At 38.9% G+C, this 24201-nt stretch overlaps 1 protein-coding gene and 1 long non-coding RNA gene across 2 annotated transcripts; both read left to right on the plus strand.

Moving 5' to 3' along the window:
* Positions 1–3151: 3151 nt before the first annotated feature.
* LOC139726542 (uncharacterized) lies at positions 3152–4761 on the plus strand. The gene is made up of 3 exons (XR_011710708.1): positions 3152–3244; positions 3922–4013; positions 4636–4761. It is a non-coding gene; the product is annotated as an uncharacterized lncRNA (long non-coding RNA).
* A 9837-nt stretch (positions 4762–14598) lies between these two features.
* On the plus strand, positions 14599–23725 carry LOC139726543 (protein C1orf43 homolog). The gene is made up of 7 exons (XM_071637526.1): positions 14599–14732; positions 17217–17433; positions 18506–18559; positions 19995–20164; positions 20955–21013; positions 21753–21849; positions 22939–23725. The coding sequence occupies exons 1-7, from the start codon at positions 14664–14666 to the stop codon at positions 23191–23193; spliced, it is 921 nt and encodes a 306-aa protein (XP_071493627.1). The 5' UTR covers positions 14599–14663; the 3' UTR covers positions 23194–23725.
* The last annotated feature ends 476 nt before the right edge of the window (positions 23726–24201 follow it).

Here is a 24201-nt window from a genome sequence, read left to right on the forward strand (position 1 = left end):
GACTTTTTTTTTTTCACATGTACATCACATTTTCAAATGATTTATCAGATATTGAGTAAGTCATTCAACAATTGAAGAAATTATCTTTTTTTGGGGGGGAGGGGTTGTTAATTGTGCTTCTCGCAACTTGGTTATTCTAGCATGACGCATGGCAAGGAGCAAAGTAATTTCGATTTAGCAATTCTATTTGTTTCTCGGTTTCTACTTGGAATCTTTTTATACCTTGTGTCAGAGGGGATCGTTATAATAATTCTTCCCTGTTCCAGACTTATGAAACTCTACCAAAATGCAATTGCTCTGAAAATTCTGACAATACTCTGCAACAAGCACTAATTTGCTCCGTCGATATAGCTCTATTTGCATTTGCGGAGATTTGCTACTCCCCAGTATATCGAAAATCGTATATAAAAACAAGACAGTAGAACAAAGCCGCCCCAAAACTCTCTCTTTTCGATTAACGTCCATAATATACATCTGCGTGTGTTTGCTCATTAGTTTTTTTGAATTAGAATTAATGTTCGTTTTTCGTATATCTTTTGGTATGATTATCATGGCACTATCTATCCTATTTCCTGTCACTTTATCCTTTCCATTAGATGTCGAAGTAAATTTGCTCTGAAGAGTGTTTCGTATAGTAACATTAACTCACCCGTTTTGCAGAATTACAAGTATTAAGAAGGATGTTTTGCTATCTCTCGTTGCGCTCTTAATTTTGCTGAATACTCTCTAAAAAATTTCGAGTGAATAATTCACTCCTCGGAAGGAGTGAATAAAATTTCACTCAATTAAGAGTGACTTTCACTCGTTGTCGAGTGAATTTCACTCTTGTAACGAGTGAAATTTGTGTGAAACCCATTCGCCGAGTGAATTCCGAGTGAAAATTAAGCCGAGTGAATTCTGAGTGAATACATAATTAAACGCATTTGGCTAGGCCAATAGAAATTGAGAATTCCCCTGTCATGTGTTTACTCTAAGCCAATCACCAGCCGCAATTTCCCCTGGCTTGGGCGCGGGCAGGTTTGCCTGAAGAGCGACGCGTCGCCTGTGCGTGGACTGTGACCCTGTGTGCAATTGCGTGCTGTACGCTAGCTGTGCGTGTATTATGCATAGGATCACAGATTTACGTGCGTGTACACTGTAAGTGCAATCGTGAGAATCTGAGCCTGGATGTCGTGATGGACGGGAGAAAATTTCTGTCTTCAAATTGAGTGGGGCGGAGATATTATTCACATTTTTGAAGGTAAGCAAACCATAGATCGATCTAATTATACCTCTCCGTAAACGACCATTTATGTAAGTTACCTTTAGGGTTCTATACGAATAACCCCGGGCCCGTACTGGCGCTCCTTCGAACAATTGATGTACGGTACAATGGTTTGTACACAGTTAGCTATATGGGGCTGGTCATATTTAGAACACCTTACGAACAGCTAGAATCCGAGGCCGAAACTCAGCTGATGGTACACGCTAGGTGTTGGAATCTAATAATACGTTGAGTCTTTAGACAACACTTTAATTGTACACGTTGGGATCTAGGGCTTGAACTATTCACAAAAAAAAGAAGAAAAAAGAGTGATGAATGAAACGTTGGTCGTTGGTCATTGAATTGACATTCGTAAGCATATCATCACACAGAGATTACTGTGGTCGAGTGTAGAGATCGAACTTATACTATAGGGTCCTAACTGTTACTGAGCTGTGCTAATTAAAGCAATACATTAGAAGCGCCTAGCGTCAGACACGTACTCTACATTGCTATTGTTGAGTTGACAGCCGAATCACTGACACTGGTCTGTGTTGCCAGACGAGATGGTGATCTCGATCAGTACGGTAATAAAGAATGGTGAAATTTGGTGATTTTTATGATTATTGTTTATTATCTACACTGTATGTAGTAAAAAGGACTTTTATTTGCCGCTACATTTGAGCATCCAAACAGCTGGAAGAATACCACGTACACTAGCTCCCACGTCATGTGTCGTGATACTGTACTAGGTAAGAAGTATGATGCGTGTACTGTTCGTGTTAAGTGTTGGTCCACTGTGACATCGCACTTCTATCTGAAGATCAGCGTGCTCACACATCATGGACATCGATCCCCTTGTAGCAGACGATGACTGGTACTATTTTCAACATTGTTTTTTTATGAAAGTAACAGGTGACCTTAGGTATTGAAATTTGGCAGAGATCATCTTTGGGTCTTTAATTCTAACATTATATGCTGATGTAGCTAAAAAAAAGTAATAGGCCTACTAGCTTTTGAATTGGTGCTCACTTAGTATTTGTGTGGACAAAACAACTGCATGGTCTTGTGGAAATGAGTTCTACATCCATTTCTGAACCTTGTGTTTTCATACTTCCCTCCAGATAAGGACGTAGACATGACAGCTCTTTGGGAGTGATGGTGATTTAAAGGAACTCGGTGTAGGGGTCATCATTTGGAGAACAAAGACAGATATTGATAGCTGTACAGTCTCTGTCACACGAAGAGGGTGCAGATCACCAGATTGCAAAGTGCCAGATGTGGTCATACAACGACTAGCCATTGAATTCAGGGTTGACGAATGCTGGAAACACCGGGCCAACATCAGCGAAGGAGCCTCTGAGATATGGACTTCCATTGCATTAACCCTGCTGTAAGCTATTCTGTTGTTTTCCACAATGATTAATGAAGGGAGACTAGTTTGAAATTGATTTATATTTATTTTACATTCTAGAGTCTTAGTAATTACGTAAGAGGCTACATTAAGAGACTGAATGCTTGGTTGGTTTTATTTTGTTTGAAGAAATGATTTTCAAGATACTTCATGGAGCAGTTTTGGAGCTGTCCTTCCCTCTGACAATGAATGTCTTGCAGGTTAGTACTTGTATTTAAGAAAAATGTGTACCATGTACTTGCCGTATCGACAGAAGTGAAAACCATGTTATGGTCAGTCTTGAGTTGTGTATTTGAAAGTAGAGCTGTTGCTTATGTCAAATATGTATGTTAAATGATTTTGCTCTTCAAGTTTATAATGTAAACTGGAGGAACCTACTATCCTCATGCCATTTGTATTACCTGGTATTCATAAAACCATTAAATTTTACTTATTTGCCCAGGAATTCAACACACACATCACTTCAAGGGGGAAGAGATACTTCAAAAGCTGAAGGAAGGAGTTCTGACTGTTCTGAGGAGACATCTGCACATCAAGATCATTGCAGCATATTTGTTGTTGAAAATGGAAGCAGAAAACTGTACAGCGTAAGTTCAATTATGTAGAATATTAGTATTATTCATATATTATTATTATAATTTGAAAATTGGTCTGGAATACCAGTTTCCCATTGTCATGTCTTGTACTACAATGTACATTTCCATCCAATATATAACCATGTAATTTGCCTGTTCATTTGGTTTTGTTTGTTTGTTTTTTTTTGGTCTTCTCAAGTATAGAGAAAAGCAGACTAAAATTTGCCCCCCCCCCCCCCCCCCCAAAGAAAAAAAAAAAAAAAGGAAAGAAAGTAGAATGGACCGGTAAGTGTAACATTGTTAATGAAGTGATGGTTATAGATTTAAAAATAAAGACTGGTATACTTGTATAAAACATGTAAACAGAGTGTACGTACAAGACTCCACGCTGACTTATTTTCGTGGTAGCCCCATCGGGCCACATGTATATTGATTTGATAATAGTCCCAATACTTATGATTTAATCATCACAATGATTAATAAAAAAAGTGGGAGTTGATGTGCCATGAAGTTCAATGGATAATCACATCTTGTATAAATTTTTCTACTAGCTGTGCACATTCACACTTAACCTATCTGCATGAAATGTTCATATGTATTAACTGATATCTGGCTCAAGTAGCAATAAATAAATGTACAAATAATGTAGAATATGATTAACATTTTTCTTGCTTTCTTTTTAAATTCAGATACCAAGTAGTGAGCAAAGGATGTTGTGGCCAAGGCAGTTGCGATGCAGTACCCCACTTTGTGAGACACCACACAAGATGCAAAAGGACATGTAAGTTTATACTCGTAAGTTTATGTGATCTACAACTTTTTTTAGCCCTCTTTAGCAGAAAGATTAAGTGACATACATGGTATCTTATTCATCTAGCTTGCAAAAACTTCAACATTTTCAACTTTTCTCAAGAGCTAGTGGACAGAATTAAGCAACCAAACGAGGAGTTGATCATCCTTGTTTAGTTAGGGGGCAAGGACCCAAAGTTTTTCAGATTATGGGCATGACCTCCCCCCCCCCCAAAAAAAAAAAAAAAAATGGCCTTTACAGGGAAATTGCATCTATTTCTTAATAAACTCATTGTGCAAATATACAGGCAATGTGGGGATTGTGATGTACCTTCTCATAGATGTCTAATAAAGTTGTGTGCAGATTGGCCTGATTCCATGACTTGGGTTCGATGAACGTTAACTTCAACGTAACGTAATGTAACTTAAGTTCCACATGCCAGTTGCGCTGTTCATTTATAATAAACCTATTCTCGTTTTCTTCCATAAGAATGCCACTACATGTATTTCTACTGCTATCAGATCTTCATCAGTTATAGTCAACTCTGTGCCAAAGTCAAATTTGTTGAGACTCAAGAAAAAGCTTTGACTTACAATGCATTTTTATATTTCAGGAGTATACCTGTATGGCAAGGATCATGGATTCATTGAGTATCGTTTGAAGACCTTGAGGAGCTATGACACCACACATCACCTCAGGCAGAGAGAGAGAGAGAGAGAGAGTAGTTGCAGCTCTCACCAAGCCCATTGACCGAGCACCATTCCAACGTTAGATTAGAAGCCCAGTGAGAAGAGACAGCTACCATCGGTGTGTAGGTCTAAATACCCTTGCTTTTTCCTCTTTTGAGATACAGCATATGCTCCTCTGACATTGGAACTTACATTCTTGTTGAAGAGTCAGCCTCATCAGGCTCAGCGGTAGTTTAGCATGAAGCTGTTACCAGGATGTACTGCAGCACTTCAACATTAAAAGTAGAACTGGGCTTGCCGACGAAAAGAGTTTGTTGCATAGAATGTGTGATTGTTAATGTTTTAAATTGTGTATTGTTGTATATACTAGTAACTGAAAATAGTTTTGACTTATATAGTAAAAAAAAATATCCTCTTCGTGGCCACATGTTAATCAATACATTCATCTGTGAGGTGTTCCAAGCATATCAAAGAATGTTTGGCCACACACAGCTTGGCATTCCGCATGATACGAATCTTGCTGCACTCATGATTAAGCACCCCCTTCTCTCCAGGCAATTCTGACTTGCTTTAATAAAACCTTTTTATGGTCTGATATTCAAGAGAGAAAACTGTTGACAGACACTCGCATGTAATTTTTTTTCTTTCCCTCATTTTTTTTTTTTTTTTTTTTTGGGGGGGGGGGGGGAATGCTACAAATAGCAGCTAAATAGTAGAATCTTCCAATGGTCATCCATGCTCTTGGGATGAAGATCATGTCTCCATGTTGTGATTAAGTTACCACATACGTTTGTCACCCCTTTGATTAGCATTGATGCAGTACAATATGCATGTGCTCAAATTTATTGCATCCATCTTCTTTGGAGTAGGGGGAAAAATCTTTTAAAAAAATGAAACAAAATTGATGGGAATCATTGATCCCTAGGGTTACGGGACCCAGAGTTATTTTGTACATTTTTACCTTTATGTAATTGATGTACTGTACTTTGAAAAACTTGTGGGTAGAAGCTCAATTGGTTCAACTTCTTTTTCCACGAAACATCTGCAGCCCATCATTGATAAATCCACGGCATTAGAGTAGATGGAGTTAAATAGATTAGTTCACTAATGTGCCAAGTCAAACTTATGGATAATTCTTCCCTTGATCTCGTAACAAATTATTAAGATAACCTGCAATTGACAATCATATTTTATAGAGTGTTAGCAGTGATGTCACAATTGCCCACCATAAGGCTGCGTTCACATAGAAGTATACTATTTGGGTATTTGGGGCTCGTTTTCAAGGCACGCGAATAGCTTGAATCGAACAATAGGATTTCCTAACACCGGTTCACATAAGAGGGCACTATTTGAATGTACCGAATGCATAGAATAGTATAGCAAAGTGGGAAATGAGCTTGTTCAATTTTCTTGCAGCGTATACCGTCTCTCGTTTATGAAATAAGGACAATTTTGGTCTGGATTTGCCCTTTAGCAAAAATAAGCATGTAGACTGACATTCTGATGCAGTTTAGAAATTGTTAATAAGATTTGCTGGGATGTAGGAGGAAGAAATCCTCACTGCATGGGATGGCGAGTTGACGGTGCGGGTGATGGTGTACTGGGTGCCCGAATAGCGAATAGCGAATACCGTATACTTCTATGTGAACGCAGCCTAGTGAAGTCAATTGCCTAAACCGACTAGAAATCAAGACTGCATACAAAAGCTGCAGCAATGTTTACTTCAGGGAAACCTAAGGCAAAAGAACACCTTTGTTAGAGAGGCATGCATGAATGAATATTGATCGCCTTTGCTATGGAAGCCACCATTATGGTGGCCAACATGACGTCACATGAAATCACTCTATAAGAAATTCAGTTTGCATGCATTAGTTGTTGCTACATCTGGCAAAACTCGGAAGGATTACAAGCGTTCAATATTGTACAATGATGCCTTATTTAGGTGAAGAAGATCAATGATATGATACATGTTGTGTCAACTGTATTGATTGCAATTCTGTTTCCATAAATAGTAGGCCCGGTTGAGGGGGGGGGGGGGGGCTACGAGCCCTCCTTCCCTTTGACATTCCATGCCAAATTTCATGAAGGCATGATTATTTTGGGGGGTTATTGATTGTAATCAATAACATGAATATTTTCATGCTGGACGTGTTGCTGACAAGTTTCATTGAAAAGGCAATGAAAAACATAAAGTAAGAAACAAAGAAATACATGAGTATTATAGAAAAAAAAATAAATACTTCAGAATTTTTTGATGGCACAGTTTTTTCTCTTTCATTTGCTATGGACACTAGAAAGAATATTTACACAAAAAACAAAAAATGTGCCTTTTTGGAACTTTATTTATGGCAAATGGTCTGATTTCATGCTCAAATTAGCATAATTTAGCCAAGGTACTTTTTTTTGTTGTTGTTGAAAATCAACATTACCGTTTTATAGATTATGTCACAGGCAATTTGTGTGTGGATTTTGTAATGATCGCACGGTTGATGGCCGAGGTCTGGGGGGTTCCAGGGAGGCCCCCCTCTGGCTCTATCATCTACATAAATACCCCACCTAAAGCCTACTTAAAGTCAAGACCATGCTTCTCTGATCGAGTATGTTTAGGTATTTATACAATGTACTTGTAGAGCATCACTGTGTTACATGACAGAGGATCCAAACTTGATTAACCATGCAGTATTGAAAATTTTTGTATTTTTGTCAATTTTTCGAAGCAATCACAATCCCTACTACATGTGTAATTGTTTTTGTATTATAATATAGATAATGGTGACTATACTTTGCAAGTCTTTTGTAGCTTATCATTGAACATGCAATAATTATATTCACTTGTAGTCGAAAATTAAACAAGTTCAGGAAGGGGACTTGTAAATTTTTTCACTTTTGCACAAACTTCATGAATTTGGCATATTTTCAGCGAAATGTGTGATGTTAATATTTGAAGAGTTTGTTCGCAAAAACCGATATGTCCATTTTTTAAGATTTTGAAGTACGGTCTCTGTCATAAAGTACAAAATAATACCTTTTAAATTATATATTGGTCACTACATATAAAGGTACATTTTTGAAGTTATGATCAAAAGAAGCAAACATTTTCTTATTATTCTCTTTATTTTTCTTGACCTTTAATCGCAAATATCTCCATTTGGCACATATGGACTTAGCAGTTTTTGCAAACAAACTCTCCATTTGTAGAGCTTTGGGAATGACAGCTAGAATAGCATATTTACAGGGACCTTGTGATGATTATGGTGACAGTTGTTCTTAAATGATAAAAATATGTATAATTATTATTGGCCACATAATTCATGGAAAACCAGATACTCAGCACATGAAGACTGTTTGTAATGGTGTACTGCTCTGCAGTTGAAGTTTAGATATTTCAAGAGGAATATTCCTTTTTTTCTTAAATTTCAGGTGATCCAGTGGACATCACACATTTATTATAGAGATTCAGCTCATTAAAAAAAAAAAAAAAAAAAAAAAAAAAAACATAACATGCGTAGCATTAGTACATTATCTTCTTATATCCCCCTCAATGCTACTTAAAGAAAGAATAAATTGATAAGAAAGAATGAAACAACAGCCATTTGGATTACTAGCTTATATTTATTCAGTTTCATGTATTGATCCAGCTCGGGTAAGAATTACTTTCAAAACTGGAACACAAAGTTGGCAATGCACTGGGCTACCAGTGGTGGATCGTTGGCTTCTAAATACATGCATTAATATTAACAAATATCTGTATTATGAACGTTGCTTGCTGTTTTTGTTTGTATTAGTTTGATTGGTATTCATTATTCCAAAAAATGGCTCCAGACCACCTAGATTATTCCCAAATTCATCACTATATTGTCACTTTTCTTCCAGGGTTGAATAAGTAGTGCACTGAATGCTGTGATCAATGGTGATAGAGATGTGTGCTCATGTAGAGTGTAATTCCGTTTGGGATTGAAAAAAGATTGAAAAAGGATTGAAAAAAAGAGTGAAAAAGGAGTGAAAAACCTCCGGAGTTAAAGAAGAGTGAATACAATAGGAGTGAATTGAGAGTGAGAAAGGAGTGAAAAACGACTGACAAAAGAGTGAAATACCTCAGGAGTGAATTTAGAGTGAGAAAGGAGTGAACATCCCAGCAAAAACATTTCCGTCTTTTTTCACTCTCTTTTGGAGTGAAATTTCTGTTCACTCGAAATTCACTCCACTTCTAGTGATCCTTGACGTCACTACCAAGGGGAGTGAAAATCGAGTGAAAATTCACTCTTTCTTTTTTAGAGAGTATGTAGATATCTCGCTATTGACGTTTTGGTACTTGGGAGTTGTTTGTTAAGGTGTCTATGTCAAAATGATATCGAAATGTTGGTTATTTGGAGTGGTACAGAATTATTTGATTACGAATATAGTAATCATGATTTTGACAAAAGGTGACAGACACAATTTCGCCATTGATAGTGTCCCTTGAAATACCGTGTTCTTTTCACTCTTTTCCCCTAAATATTCTCCAAAGTGTTGATCGCATAGTTGAATAACAACTCTAAGAACACGAAGAATGCAACAGCTCGCGTGTGTGGAATGGGGATTCCCTCGCATTTGTTTATGTGACAGTGGATGAATTGTTATTATCTCCAAAATAGCAAAAATTTGGAGAGAGAGGTGCTCCGCTGATACTGAAAATTTTAAATTTTGCTCACTATAAGTTTGATATATTGTCTGATCACCTCCAAATTTGATGTCGTTTCCCGAAACTTATTACGCATATACGTTGTATAAGATATGTTTAATTAGTGTTAAAGTATTTTGGTTACCATGGCAACAAATAAACATAAGCAAGTTCCGTTTCACATTTTGACCCTTTTTTAGCTTCTTGTTACTTATTATTTTATGTATTCACAACATAAAAATAATCAAATGTTATACTCTTAAAGGAAGTATTCAATTATGTTTGAAAAAACTACAGCGCCCTCTTGTGTTTTGTCTTGATTTTTTTCTGTGGTAAACGCCATTTTCTTAAGATTTGGACCTGTAAATGCTCCGAAAAGGTTAAAATGAAGTTCAAATGTGTCTTTATATGTCTAGATAGAAATCAACAGCAAAAACTAGTTGCAATTTCGCCTTGACTGCCCGACATATGTCTTAAAATTAGTTAATTTAATATTATTTAATGGAATTCTCTTTGTTTGTTTGTATTTTGACAAATTGCTCCCTCTTTGTGGTTTCCAAGAAAAGTTTTGATGGTGCCTTTTGTAGAGTATGTCTTGAGTTACATTTGTGCCACATTTCAGAGCAATTGATAGAAAAATATTGAAATGATATAGGGAGCGGATTGTGCCCTCCATGGTGTACCGAGCTTAAAAAAGATATTTGGAGTTATGAGGGTTAACGGCTGATACTGAGACTAAGCTACTTCTCTGGAATTGCTATCATGGCAAAATATCATCTACAGATACATACCATTTCAAAATGCATAAGCAGAATTTGTCCCTTTAAGTGGTACCAATATTGTAAAAATCTGGTCTTGGCCCATGGACTAAGATTATGCCTCCCTTTCATTTTCTCCATGGGAGCATCGCTCAAATGCCATTTAGAAGCATCATCTCTAAAATGACATAATGAGAAATGTCCATTACTTTCAAATCTGTAGTCCCTCAAAATTTGAGCTATGGAAGCACCACTGAAGTGCCCTTCTCTCCATCTCTCCCTCTCTCCCTATATAGAGCTCTCTCTCTTTTGCCCCTGCTCTTTTGACCTTGTGCACCTTTTGGGGATGTGTCGCAGATCATCCCTTTTTCTTTTCTTTTTTCTTTTGTTCACACTATTGATAGGGTTTGTATCTGCAATGCCATCATTTTCAAAAGATTACAATTTTTTGTTGTTGAAAATTTTCAAATATTCCACCAAAGGTGTGCATCACATCGTTGAATTTCAGTTCTGAAAATGCATCATTATAGGCTCCCTCCCCGGCCCTTCGGTCCACCTCTCATAGCCTTACACATTAAAGACGCGAATTATGTGGATCTATTTAAAGGTCACGAATAAGAACGGATTTAGCCATTTACATTTTCCCTGCATTTCTTCAATCTTTTTATCAAAAATTGCAAATATTCCACCATTAAGTGTGCACCAAATCAGATAATACAGATTATTCTGAGTCTACAAAAGCTCCCTCGCGTTGGGAGACATCATCTAAGTCCCCACCCCCCCCCCCCCCCCCCCCGGGACCTTTGTTCGACCTCCAAGTCAGTTATTCAGTGCACCGTAGATAATTATTCAATAGGTAAACTGAAAGAAAGGAAGAATGACGTCCAGTCACAATGAATGCGGGAATCAATGTGTCTCTTTATTCTGGTATACATACCGAGTTTCAATTATCATATTAATCGCAATCAAAATAATTATCAAACACTCCTTCTCATCAACACAATGTGAATGACACATGCAAATGTGCTGATATGCATACCTATGATAACAATTATTACTCTTCATCAGTGTCAATAGATAATTTACCTTGCTCAATATGGTGCCTGATTTATATCTCAAAGAGTCTCTTAAAATCAAAGGTTAATTATAACACTTACTCATAACAATCAATCTTATTGTTCCTTCGCAGTAAGAGTGCATGGTATTATCTGCCTCCCTTCCATTTCTCCTTTTTAGGGCGCATACAGAGTAAAAGATGTACTTTGGACCTCATTTCGGCATTTAGAATCAAGTATCATTCCTGCCTAAGCACGAAATGTGAATGAAAAATTCCCTTTATTATCCAATCTGCAGTCCCTCAAAATTTGAGCTATAAGAATGATATAGGGAGTATCATATAAACCATGCGTTCGATATATGCATAGGGGTGCTCACAGCTTCAGAGCCCCCTCCCTCTCCACTCCCTCTCTCTCCCTCTCTCTCAGCCCTTCTCTTGGTTGGTTTTATTTACGATGTAGGCTAATATGATTTTCTCTAGAACAACCAACAAGAATCATTGCGGCGGCCAATAGAATTATCCTTCAAGTCTTTCTATACAGTCAGAAAAGCTGCAGAACATTATTTATTTCTTCTTTTGAGTCGAGTTATTTTCATTTCTTTTTTTTTTTTGGGGGGGGGGGGGGGAGATTGGGGCTGCCGGGGATGGGGTATAGACTTCTTGATACGCGTGAGCTTTTTCTCTGTGTTGCACTTTTAAAATTTACTGATGAATTAACATGGACCAATGGATGAGTGGTATTCTCTTTATGATGCACGGACATGAGGAAGAATAGCCCTTTTGGCTGAATCATGTGTGCCGTGCTGAAGTAAATAAATGAAAAGAAATGAAATGAAATGAAATAAATGTATTATTATCAGCACTCATCTTCTTAGTATCATTATTATCTTATTTTTTATTATTGTGATCTTTGTCGCCGTCACCGATACATTTTCACATTTTCTGATCCCTAAAACTTTCAGCGTCTCTTGCTAGATATAATTATAACAAAATAAAAATGTTGATTATACCGTGCCCTGACATGAGTGCTTCATAGAAAAATATTCCGGCATAAAATCGGCCATGTGTACTGATGTGTGTGTGTGTGTGTGTGTGTGTGTGTGTGTGTGTGTGTGTGTCTGTCTGTGTGTGTCTGTGTGTGTGTCTGTGTGTGTATGTGTTTGTGCGTGTGTGTGTGTGTGTGTGTGTGTGTGTGTGTGTGCGTGCGTGTGTGTGTGTGTTTTGGGGGGTTGTTCCTGACCGCGAGATCGTCTCTTTTGGCCGCAAATTACACCACACCTCCAGGTCTGATAAATGCGAGGACTTGTCTGGGATACGCCATGCACTGCTCCCTCCATCCTGTCGGAGCTTAAAAAAGTAGAAATTCAGCAATCCCGGTGCCCACTTTGATGGAATGTAATAATTATTCAAAAAAGATTTTCGATCAAAGATTAAATATTCCTGGGACAATAATTCCTTGGCACAACGTCACCAACGTGGTATCTGTCACTGCGTTGTCCGTCTTTTATACGTTCCGTTCACCCCCGCCGGAGTGGGGTAACACTACTACTTCATAATTGTTAGCTATGGAGAGCACAATATTGGTTGTGAGGAAAGAAGAACTCTTCCTCTTTACATTGATACCTAATTACAAGTGTCATGCATGACCGAGCACATGAACTTTAAAGACAACAATGACAAATTGCACTTTTTCCAAGTTTGCGTGAATTACATGTATTGTGAAGGAACAATGCATGCCTCGATCAGTGCATGGATGGCATCTGTCAATGAAAGTGGCCAAATAGGCCAGCCTGTACGAATGCAGGTTTATGTTTTAGGGTTTTTTCCTAACCTTCTATGGTTCGTAACCTTTAACATGGTCACCTGTCGATAACTTGGTCACTCCCACAGAGGCCAACCACTGAACTCAAAACTGATGTTCAGTGAGGCCAACCCACACAGTCCCTTTCTCTGTTCATATTCAACATATAGCTCGCAGCGACAATAAACCATGTCTTGAATATGAAGACAGAACAATGGATAATGGTTTAGCCTTTATCAGCTAGATGGGATGGTGATCCAAGAAGTTGGACCAAGTTTATCGACATGTAATATAATATCGGCAAGATTTAACAACACTGAATCACTGAACTCTATATCAGTGTGCTTTATTTGTTGCACTGAACTCCAATAGAGTTCAGTGCAACAAATAAAGCACACTGTGTCAACTGACACACTTCACAGTTTGGGCACTACTAAAAATGATTCTAGTCAAACTTCGACATAATTATCTTACAAAATCTGGACAAATTCTTCAACTTTTTAATACTCCTACTACTAAATACTTGATAAAATTTAATAACGTTAGGACGGCATGCTACGTGTTGCATGCATGGCAAAGAGATTTTCCCCAGTGAGGATCCGAGAAAAATCTCTTTGATGCATGGTGACTATTGATTGGCGTTTTTGTTTACACTTATCAGGGAGGTGGGAAGAGATCTCTTCCCACCTCCCTGATTCTATGCATACATAACCATGCAGGAGCGGCACGGCGCGCCGGGCCGACGAGGGAGCTACGAGTAGGCTATGCAATGAGGATCGGGTCGAGTTGAGATACAGGACTAGTGATACTACATCTCTGGGTCGAGTACTGTCGCAGGACAGCAGCTGCGCTCTTTGAGCTGCGCCAAAGAGATTATACCTATAGAGTAAGTAGTCGCCATACGCGTGCGTACAAATAGTGCGTCCAAAATTGAAGAGGGAGCGCACACTCAGCTCCTGGCACTGGATCTAAGTCTACGTTCAAGTCATATCTTCTCATATCATATCTGGAATGATATGTTATTCTTCGTTACATATTTTCATTTTCAGAGTCACAATGTGGTTAATTGTTTAAATATTAATTTCTACGATGATATCATATCATTTGAACCATTTGGTAGAGTCCAGACCTTCTTGTTGTTCGCAAAATAAATAGTGGAAACTTGGGTGTAGACTAGACAGTACTTGAGCATTTTATATGACGTTTGTTTCGCGTACATTCCCAGTCATGCCATAAAATCAAACAACATCAGCACCGCTATGACGCTTAAATATGACCATTGTGACGTCACAATAAAACAACGCACGGTCACTGCGCCGAATATTCAATTCGAGCGCATAAAACAGTGCGCTGCCATCTACTAACTGATTAATAATTGTACAGGATCCGTGCAATGGCGGCTCCCACAACGCGAATTGGCAGCTCCCTCGCGCGGCTGCCTCCTCAGTGCCGTATATTTACGGCACTGTGCCTCCTCACTGGACTACGCCCTCTTGTGGTATAATCTCTTTGAGCTGCGCGCTGTCGAGTACGCTTTCTACATGCAGAGAGCGCGTACAGCGTATAATAGCGGCGCTACTTGAGCTTCACGTACACACGTACACCAGCACTGTCAGTGTCATATCGGGCGTGGGAATTTCGAAGGGCAGCCGCCATCGGTGACGTAAATCACAATAATGGCGGTGCGGTACTTACCACCAATTCTACCCACAACTCTTATCCTTATTGCAGGATTTGGTAGTCTGGTAAGTGCGAAATAATATTTGCTAGGACGCATTCATTTTAATTCGTACACGTCCGGCCACCTGGCAATAAGGCGTCTCGTCCAGACGTCAGTTCGTGTTCGGGCTGATGCGGCACAGGCCGGGCTGGCCGGGGCCGGTCGGGCTGGGTTCGCCAACAATCAACATGACTGTCATCATATCTGTGACAGTCATTTTGACTTACATTTTTGTTCAGTGCACTTTTAACAATTTTACGCAGGGTGACGGTATTAGGGCCCCTGACAAGGTGCGGGTACCTCACCATTCTACAAGTACAAGCAATCCATGATTTTCTGATTAAAGTTAGATCCTACCTACCTTACTGCGACAGCCGCCACACGCAGTGTGGCGGCTGCGCCGTGCTCCCATAAAAGATCTTCATGTTGAACAAACGGGTGCCTTTGCGGCGCTATATTTCCTTAATTTTTCAACAGAAACTACTAGGAATACTTACATGGGTCGATGAAACCTAAATGACTATCATCGGCGACTGTTTGATGCATTTCATTGCTTGTGATGCACAAAATGATGTCTTATAAGCAGCTCACCGATGTTCACAGAATTCACAATCACTTGCACAAGCGCACACAGAATACTTGAACTAACATAAGCGAAACTGCGGGGAAGCCGCCAGGACCGCGCCTGGCGGCGCGGTCTCCGGGGCTACTACCTACCTAACCGTGTTAGGCCCTGGCCTGAGCCTGGGGCAAGGCTAGGTAGGTGGCTTTTAGCCCGACCAGACGCTGTGCAGCGACTGGGCTGTGTATAGTTAGGTGGCTTTTAGCCCGACCAGACGCTGTAGGTACGCTGTCTGTCGCGACGTACCTACGTACAGCGACTGGGCTGTGTATAGTTAGGTGGCTTTAGGCTGCGTTCACATTAGAAGTATACTATTCGGGTATTCGGGGCTCGTTTTCGAGGGCACGCGAATAGCTTGAATCGGACGATGCCGATTTCCTAACACCGGTTCACAAGTCTGCGTTCACATAGAAGTATACGGTATTTGCTATTCGTTATTCGCTATGCGCCGTCAAGTCGACCCAGTGCAGTATATACACCATCACTCGCACCATCAACTCCCTGCTTCTTCCTCCTACACAATCATCCCAGCAATGACAATTAGCAAACTGCATCAGAATGTCAGTCTACATGCTTATTTTTGCTAAAAAAGGGCAAATCCAGACCAAAATGTTCATCATTTCATAAACAAAAGATGGTATACGCTGCTCGAAAATCGAACAAGCGCGATTCCCACTATGCTATCAACCTTAGGTACTACTGTATGCTATTCAGCATTTTCGAATAGTGCCCTCCTATGTGAACCGGTGTTAGGAAATCCTATCGTTCGATTCAAGCTATTCGCGTGCCCTCGAAAACATGCACCGAATACCCGAATAGTATACTCCTAAGTTCTATGTGAACGCAGCCTATGAGGACACTATTCGAAAGTACAGAATAGTATAGCATAGTGGGAATCCAGCTTGTTCGATTTTCTTGCAGCGTATATCGTCTCTCGTTTATGAAATAATGACAATTTTGGTCTGGATTTGCCCTTTAGCAAAAATAAGCATGTAGACTGACATTCTGATGCAGTTTAGAAATTGTTAATAAGATTTGCTGGGATGTAGGAGGAAGAAATCCTCACTGCATGGGATGGTGAGTTGACGGGGGTGATATGGTGTACGGGGTGCCCGAATAGCGAATACTGGTACCGTATACTTCTATGTGAATGCAGCCTAAGGGTGAAGTTTCACTATACACAGCCCTGCCCGCGCATGGACCAGGCATCTGGTCGGGCTAGGTGAGGTTTAGAGTTCGGCAGAGACCGAGTTTAGCCTATCTAGTTTTAATAGGGTTAGAGGGTTAGGCCAGCAATGTTGATCTCGAGTTTTCTTGGGTAATGCAGACCCCAGACTCCTACTCTAGGTTGTTAGTGGGGAATACATGGAACTCTTTCTGTAAATAATGTTTACTGAGGTTACCCCATTCGAACTAGCTAATTTTTATAATGGTTTGTTAGATAAAATCTGCCCCTTTTTCCATTCGGTGCCCTCTTTTTCTTCTCTTTTCTTCTTCTTCTTTTTCTTCTTTTTCTTCTTCTTCTTCTTCTTCTTCATCTTCTTCTCTTCCTCCTCCTCTTCCTCCTCCTCTTCCTCCTCCTCTTCCTCCTCCTCCTTCTTAGAGTTACAGCTGCCTCCTTCGATTAGCGGAAGATTCTTGCAGACTGTAATGTGGTTGTTGTGAGGGCCAACCATATAACCCACCGTACAGTTAACAAAAGGCCATTGAACAAGAGACAGATTTATCAGTCTACATTTGAATGCGTTTGGAACATGGGCCATTTTGATACTGTGTCATACTTCCATGCCTGCACACTAGCTTGCTGTTTGTATATTTTGTGGTGTATTAGACCAATACTCACTTTCCCTTTTACATTTTAAAATTCATTTCCAATTATGTTTACAGTTTCTGCTTATGGTCATACTCTTCGCCAAGCGCCAGATTACCCGCTTCAAATTCCGTTCACGGAGGGCACCACATAATACTGTTGGTCACAATGCCCCTAAAAGACTGCAGCTGGAGATTGAGCACCTATTGCAACGCACACAGCAGATTAAGGGTTTTCCCAGACTCCTCTCTGATGATGACTACCGCCTTCAGTACCTGGCCAATACAGATTCAGGTGGGTGCAAAACTTTTGCTGTGTCGCACATTACATTTCTGCAATCTGAATTTAGACAGAGTGGATAGTCAAGTAATTGATGTTATGTCAAGGTCACACCAATTTTATACGGCAACATTAATCCATAGATTTGCTTGTATAGTTGTTTGAAATGTAGCAGAGATAAAATGGTAACTATACTGGCGATATTACAGGAATATCTGGTGCCCTTCTCAAGTAAATACTGTGGGGCTCACCTTTACAGATGTTCATAACTACTATCGCATGCTGCTGTGTGCTGTAAGGCATGGTGCATGTAGCATCTGATGCCCCCATTCCACAGAGATTTTCTCTCATCGGTCGCTCATTGGAAGCAAAGTTTATCGCTTCTGACCACCCACCAAAGTGTATCGGATCACAGTTCGATGAATCAGACTTGTGTTGGTCGATTATTAGGTCAGTGTCAGACATGTCGGGTGGTGATCCGATGAGGCAAGATCATTCGATGAAGATCATGCGCCACACGTCTGACACTCGCCAGATAGTCGACCAACAAAGTCAGATTCATCAGACTGTGATCCAATACACTCTGGTGGGTGACCGCAAGCAACAAACTTTGCTTCCAATGAGTGACTGATTAGAAAAAAAAGATGTCTGTTGAATGGGGGTATAAGTGTTTTGTTGTTTTAAATTGTTACAGTGAGTGAAAATTTGACACCATACATGATATTGAGCGATATGAAGAAAGATAACAATAATTACAGAAATTATATCAATAATTGAGTGTGATGAAACTACAGGGGAAGAATGATTCTAATTTTTTTGAAGTAGTAGACTGTATGGACATACTTTGTACCTCAGTAGAAGAGTGATCCGTGGACACTAGCAATGTAGATTGTGCTGCAATGGTTTGCATTGATATAAAACATTCATAATTTTCAAGTGCATGTATGAACCTTTCCTGAATTTGTGTGTGCCTTTTTGTAAGTGTTTAGATTTTCAGTGTGATTTAAGTGTTCAAGCAAATGCACATAACTTTTAGTGTTGGTATGATACTGTTATCTGAAATAATGTGATTTTCCTCCCTTTGCAGAAAGATGCACATATGTGTACAGGATGAAAGCTGTTGATGCATTTGTTCATTTCGGTGAGAATCAAGCCTTATACCAATTGTCCTCTGAAAGTTAGATTTAAAAAAAATCATACTCAACCTGAAATAATGGAATCAGTGATTCAGTTTTGAAATATATTGCGCATAATCTATTAAAAATGCCCCAGTAAAATATGCACAATTCAAGTGATATTGCTGTTCATATTAAGTGGCAGAAATGGTAAACCTAATGTATTGTTGATTTGCTTTCTGTTTTTCACTCAAACGTTTGTTATATTTCTCTTCTTTCACTGCTTGCATGTAAGTTTACATTCGTATATCTTATCTCACAAGTATATTATGTGTTGATGTAATACATCTATCATACATTGTGCAAGTTAGAATGTTTGTGATTGTATTCTTTTTCAAATTGAGGCCTGTACCCCATACACTGAAGCACACAGAGCAGTTTAAAAAAGACAATGGAAAACACAAATGATCGTGATGTAATTGGTAATTGCACATCAACAGCTCCTGCTTTGTGTGAAAGTCCAGTGTGCAATGTCAATCTTTTTCAACGTGAAGGCAGTGGACTTAAGTGGCTCCAAAGAAATGTTGTACAGTGCACTCCCGTTATAACGAAATGCTCCGGACCGGCAGTTTTCTTTTGTTATAATGAAATTTTGTTATAACCGAACAAATACAATAATGAAAACAAGGAAGCCACGCATATATCATATTCTGTTTGTTGAATACTCGTCATGCACTGGAAAGCTATGTGAACAATAAAACAAATAGTAAATTCAATTTCAGATTATCGTATTACAATAACGCAAGTTCCCCTCGGAAACTGTGCGTGACACACCAAGCAAACACACAGTGATGTGACACGTTCTCCCATGCAGAGACGCTATAAATGCTTGTTCCGCTACATATTTTCAAAAGCGATCCTCATTTTGTTATAACGGAGCACATTTCTTTTGTTTTTCTTTGTCAGTGGTGCTCGGAAAAGACTTCGTTATAACGAAAATTTCGCTATAACCGTGTTCATTATAAGCAACTTTTGTACCACAGACTTTAATGGTGATAATTTTGGGACCAGAAGTTTTACTTTGTTATAACAAAATTTCATTATAGCCGTGTTCATGGTAGCGGGAGTGCACTGTAGTAGCATCATTCTGTGACTAAATCTGTTGCCTTCATCTTGATTACTCTTGCAAGTCCAAGTGAGTCTAGCTTAGTAATGTTGTTTGACATGCTGTCTCCTCTGGTTGGAGGCAAAACACTCTGTCCCTCATGCACTAAAAGATTCCACTTCATTCCCCGCAAAGGACAGGGTACATAGCCAGAAAAATGGGCCGCCCCTCATTTCTCCTTGTAACTAGCAATAGGCAGCAAATGGTATTGTATCCACCAGGCACATGGTGCCATACAGAGAGAAGAAAAAGACTCTTGCATTAAATCCTTATTTGTATCTTTTGGATTCTTTCAGAGGAGCAAGTGAAGAAAGTAGACATGCGGCTTGCACGATCGACAGGAGTTAGTGTCAGGGAGCACATTAAGCAATTGAAAGTCTCACCTTTGACCCCTCTGAAAGGAGCAAGTGATGCCCTCTGCAGAGCCTACATAGATGCCTATGAACATGCCAGATTTGGTTGCAAGGTATGTATTTCTGTTGTTGTTGTTGTTGTTGTTGTTGTTTTGTCTTAGTAGTGAATCCGCTGAAAATTCTGTTGCAGATAGATAACTATCCATCAAACAAATGTGACCAAATGATCAATTTGTCTCGAGATTGTTGTTGTTGGTTTTTTTTTCAAGGGACTGGAGAGAGTAGAAATGGGTAGACAGTAGTTGAGATTGGGTGACTGGAATGAAAGGTCAGATGTCACTGCTGTTTTTAACTAAGAATGTCGTTTTTGGCCATACCTTCTGTTAGGGAAGTCCAGGAAGATTGTGTTTTTGGATGGTAAGAAGAATGGGGATGAATCAGAAAATAAATCTCAGTGCAAACTAGGTCAAAGTCAAACGTCACTATCAGTGAACTTCATGTGAATATAGAATGAAGGGTTTACTTGTAATAGAATATATTTATCTTATTGGAAGGCACAGATATCGTAATACTTTCTGTGCTGCAGTCATTTTTTCTGGCTTCCAACTGTATCAGTTCTATTTTTCAGGACCTCTTAAAAAAGAAATTGTAGCCGGTCAAGAAAAATGCTTTATTAACGCCATGTCATGAAAAGGCAAGATACTAAAAAGCTGAAGGCATGTTGTCAGTTCTTTTGGCACACAGTTAACGTATGAACAAGAATGCTCTCATAAGAAGCATTTGGGGGATCAGCACACTGCCATTACAATTAAGCAATCTGTACTTATCTTATTGTAATCATACTTTTTATCATTGTCTGTCAAGAAATGACTTCTCTTGTTTTTCATACCTTTTCTCTTTCAGCCATTTGGAGAGGCAGAATACAACAACTACATGGCTCTTCTCCATGAACTCATCAGCTGGTGAGTGAAAAGTTCATGGAGATTAATCCTTGATTCAGTCAGATTGTTGTGTTGTAACTAGTCTACAACAGATTTGTGTTTGAAAGAAACCAAACAGACCATACACTTGCCTCTCTAAAATCAACAGAACTGTCAAACAGCTTGGCACATGCTTCCAATATTTTTGAGTAGTGGCATTGAACATGAGTTTAACAGGAATAAGTCTTGTGACTCCATCTCTTGAACCTCCTTGGTCATACAGGGTTAAATTGACCCCATCTGATCTCATCCTATTAGAGCTGCTGGAGCTTTTGCATAGCTTACAAAATTGCAAGAATCCTACTGTTCTTGGTTTTAACATACGCTGGTGTTTATGTTTACTTTTTCCTCTCCTTCCCATCTGTTTCAAAAAGAAAAGAGCAAGGGGAGGTAAACATTTAAAAGCTACTCAGGGATACCTCCAACATTGTTAAGAGTTTCTCAGAATATCTTTAGTACTCTCATGTGTTATAGTAGAATGCCAATATAGAACAAAATAGATATGCATTCCCTCTGTGCATGAAATCAATCCGATACAAATAATGTATTGATTTAGGTAATATTGTTATCATACGCATATTATCTTGCCCTGTGCAGAATTTTAAATGCATGCAGGTATAATCAATGTATGGAGAGCATGGCTTCACATTTGTCTGTAAAACACACTGCTGATATCATAAGAGGATCCATATGACATCTGCTATTACATATTTCAATACAGCTTGAGACACAAAAGCCACAAGAAAAGGAAGGCAAGCCAGTCTGCACTGTCTTCACAAGGAGGTGCACGATCCAGCATTGGAAGCCAATATTCACAGGTATGTTTTATGTAAACCTGTATTAACAAAAGTGGGTCTAAGCCTCGATAGGAACCATGGTGCATGTAGGTGTGATGTGCCATGTGTGCCATGGAGTGGTACATATAATAAATGAGGCAGGACAGTTGAATGCCAGATGTCTTGTAAATCTTGTGAAGTTGGATATTTTGCCGAGTTTTTCAGTCCCGTTGTAACAGACAAAGCAAATAAGGATAAATTTCTTTTTTCATGGTAAAATTCTCTCATCGTAATGAAATGTATTCTTGTTTATTATAATGGGGTTCACTGTATTTCGAGGACAAGATATTTTTTGCAGGATGGATATGAAGTGAAAAATGCCATAAATAGGTCAAATTGTGAAAAGTATGTTTTGCTTTAAAAAAAAAAAATGTTTTTTTCACAGGTCTGTGTCATGTATGATACAGATGTATATAGAGCAGTATACAGATATTTTCTCAACATCATCATTCCCCATGCTTTCAGTGGTTTTTTTTGTTGTTGCTGTTGCTTTGTTGTTGTTGTTTTTTTCTAGGGGAGAGGGCAGCTAAAAGAGAGACATAACTAATTCCCTACCCAAGTTTACTGTTACCATTCTCAAGTTTACACTAGTTATTCCTAGTGAAGTTGGTGTGAAATGAGAGCATTAAACTGAGAAGCACTCACAGTTGACATGTACTTAAACTCAGCACACATCTTATAGAGATAGTGATGCCTTGTCTGTGGCACCCTCACTCCTGACCTGTTGAAGGTGAATCTAATTCTAACACAATATTGCTAGACTGTAGATTCAGAAAAGCAGTGATAATCTATTGACAGTTTCTTTGGTTTTAATTTAGTTCACATTTTGCCAGGTTTGCAGAATTGTAACAATGTAAATGTATAAAACAACTTGTTTTAAAACATTTTTTTTGGTCATGAATATGATGTAGCACAAGAAATCAGAAGATGAAGAGTCTATTCAGTCGCCTGAATGAAGTGATTGTTTAGCATAATATCATCGGTTCTGTGCATTCACAAAGATGTGAATATTCAATATTTGTGGAGATTTTGGATATGTCCATGGTTGTTGGCACTCCGTCCTTTTCACAGGTATCAGGGGCCACAGCAAATGTAGACACCCCTTCATCAGGAAGCCGAACTCTTCCCTCCGGTGCTAGTCTTTACCACAAGTCTGCTGTGCAAGGTTCCAGGTCAGTGTCCACGGCGGATGAGACGACCAGGCTTACCGACGGCAGCAGCTCGCAGTCACAGTCTCAGACAATCTATGATGGCAGTACAGAGAGGATACATCTGATCAGGAATCCTGACCGCCTACATTACCATCATAGAAAGGATAGCAGCTAGAGTCTGCATTGTGGTACAGACTCACAGACAGAGTGTTCCCCATATTTTGGGAGTTCCTATGCGACAAACTGTGATGCCAGAATGTGATCATCCAGGAAAACTAATGGAAACCGATTGATGCGTTGATGTGATCTCAATTTGGCTCCAGAGGAGAAATACCCAAAAATGAGCAGATGTGACTGATGACACATGGTTACATAGAGACGTGCATTTGCTGCTGATATATAAATATTATATACCTTGGTGATAAGAATCAAAATAGGAGCTTGTGGGATATTGTTCATACTGGTGAAAGCTAGATTGTTCATTCCTACCATAGAGTAAAAATTTGTCTGTCTTGTTATTCATATATGACAAACTCTAATTGAGGTAGGAGAAACTATTTAAGTATTAAAAAGAGGAAAGTTATTCTAAATCAAAAGTTTTCTTTTCACTAGTAAACTATAAGCTGGGAAGAATTTCAGTGAGAATGGTCAGGAATGGACAAGTATAGAAAATATGACAGGTTGAAATAAATCCTCCAAATGCACTAACTGGCACATTAAAATGCTGTATTTCTTACAGGACAGTAAACATACATTGTAGTTCATAATTTATTTATGTAGCTCTCCTCATTTCCTCTTTATGCAAAAAACATATTGAATTTCTGTGAATCTTTATGAAGGATTCGACTCTATTTGTTGTGAATGTGTGTGTGTGTGTGTGTGTGTGTGTGTGTGTGTAACATTGGTTACATAGTACTTGTTATTTGTCCAGCATTCTCTTCAGGACTGTGTTATAGATTTTTTTTTTTACTTTTATGTTATACACTACATGTATTTTCCAATCAAAAGTCCTTCACCAAGGTAAGAGAAAAAATGTTATGTATTATATTTTGTTTACATTGCAAGTGATTATTGTGACATAGTGTTTCAACAGATACCAGTACTTTTACAAATGATGGGTGAACTGTTGAAATTCACATTTGCTAACCCTGAAAAGTACCATATTTTGGTGAAAGACACATGG

Source organism: Diadema antillarum, unplaced genomic scaffold (assembly GCF_040938485.1).
Source record: "Diadema antillarum isolate AM-2024a unplaced genomic scaffold, OU_Dant_1.0 seq00000089_RagTag, whole genome shotgun sequence".
NCBI classification, from domain to species: Eukaryota; Metazoa; Echinodermata; class Echinoidea; order Diadematoida; family Diadematidae; genus Diadema; species Diadema antillarum.

Excerpts from the sequence above, each read along its gene's own strand:
- LOC139726543 (XM_071637526.1), top strand. The coding sequence starts at position 14,664 with ATGGCGGTGCGGTACTTACCACCAATTCTACCCACAACTCTTATCCTT. Across the intron at positions 21,014-21,752 it reads CTCCATGAACTCATCAGCTG|CTTGAGACACAAAAGCCACA; the intron begins GTGAGTGAAAAG and ends ATTTCAATACAG. Across the intron at positions 21,850-22,938 it reads TTGGAAGCCAATATTCACAG|GTATCAGGGGCCACAGCAAA; the intron begins GTATGTTTTATG and ends TCCTTTTCACAG.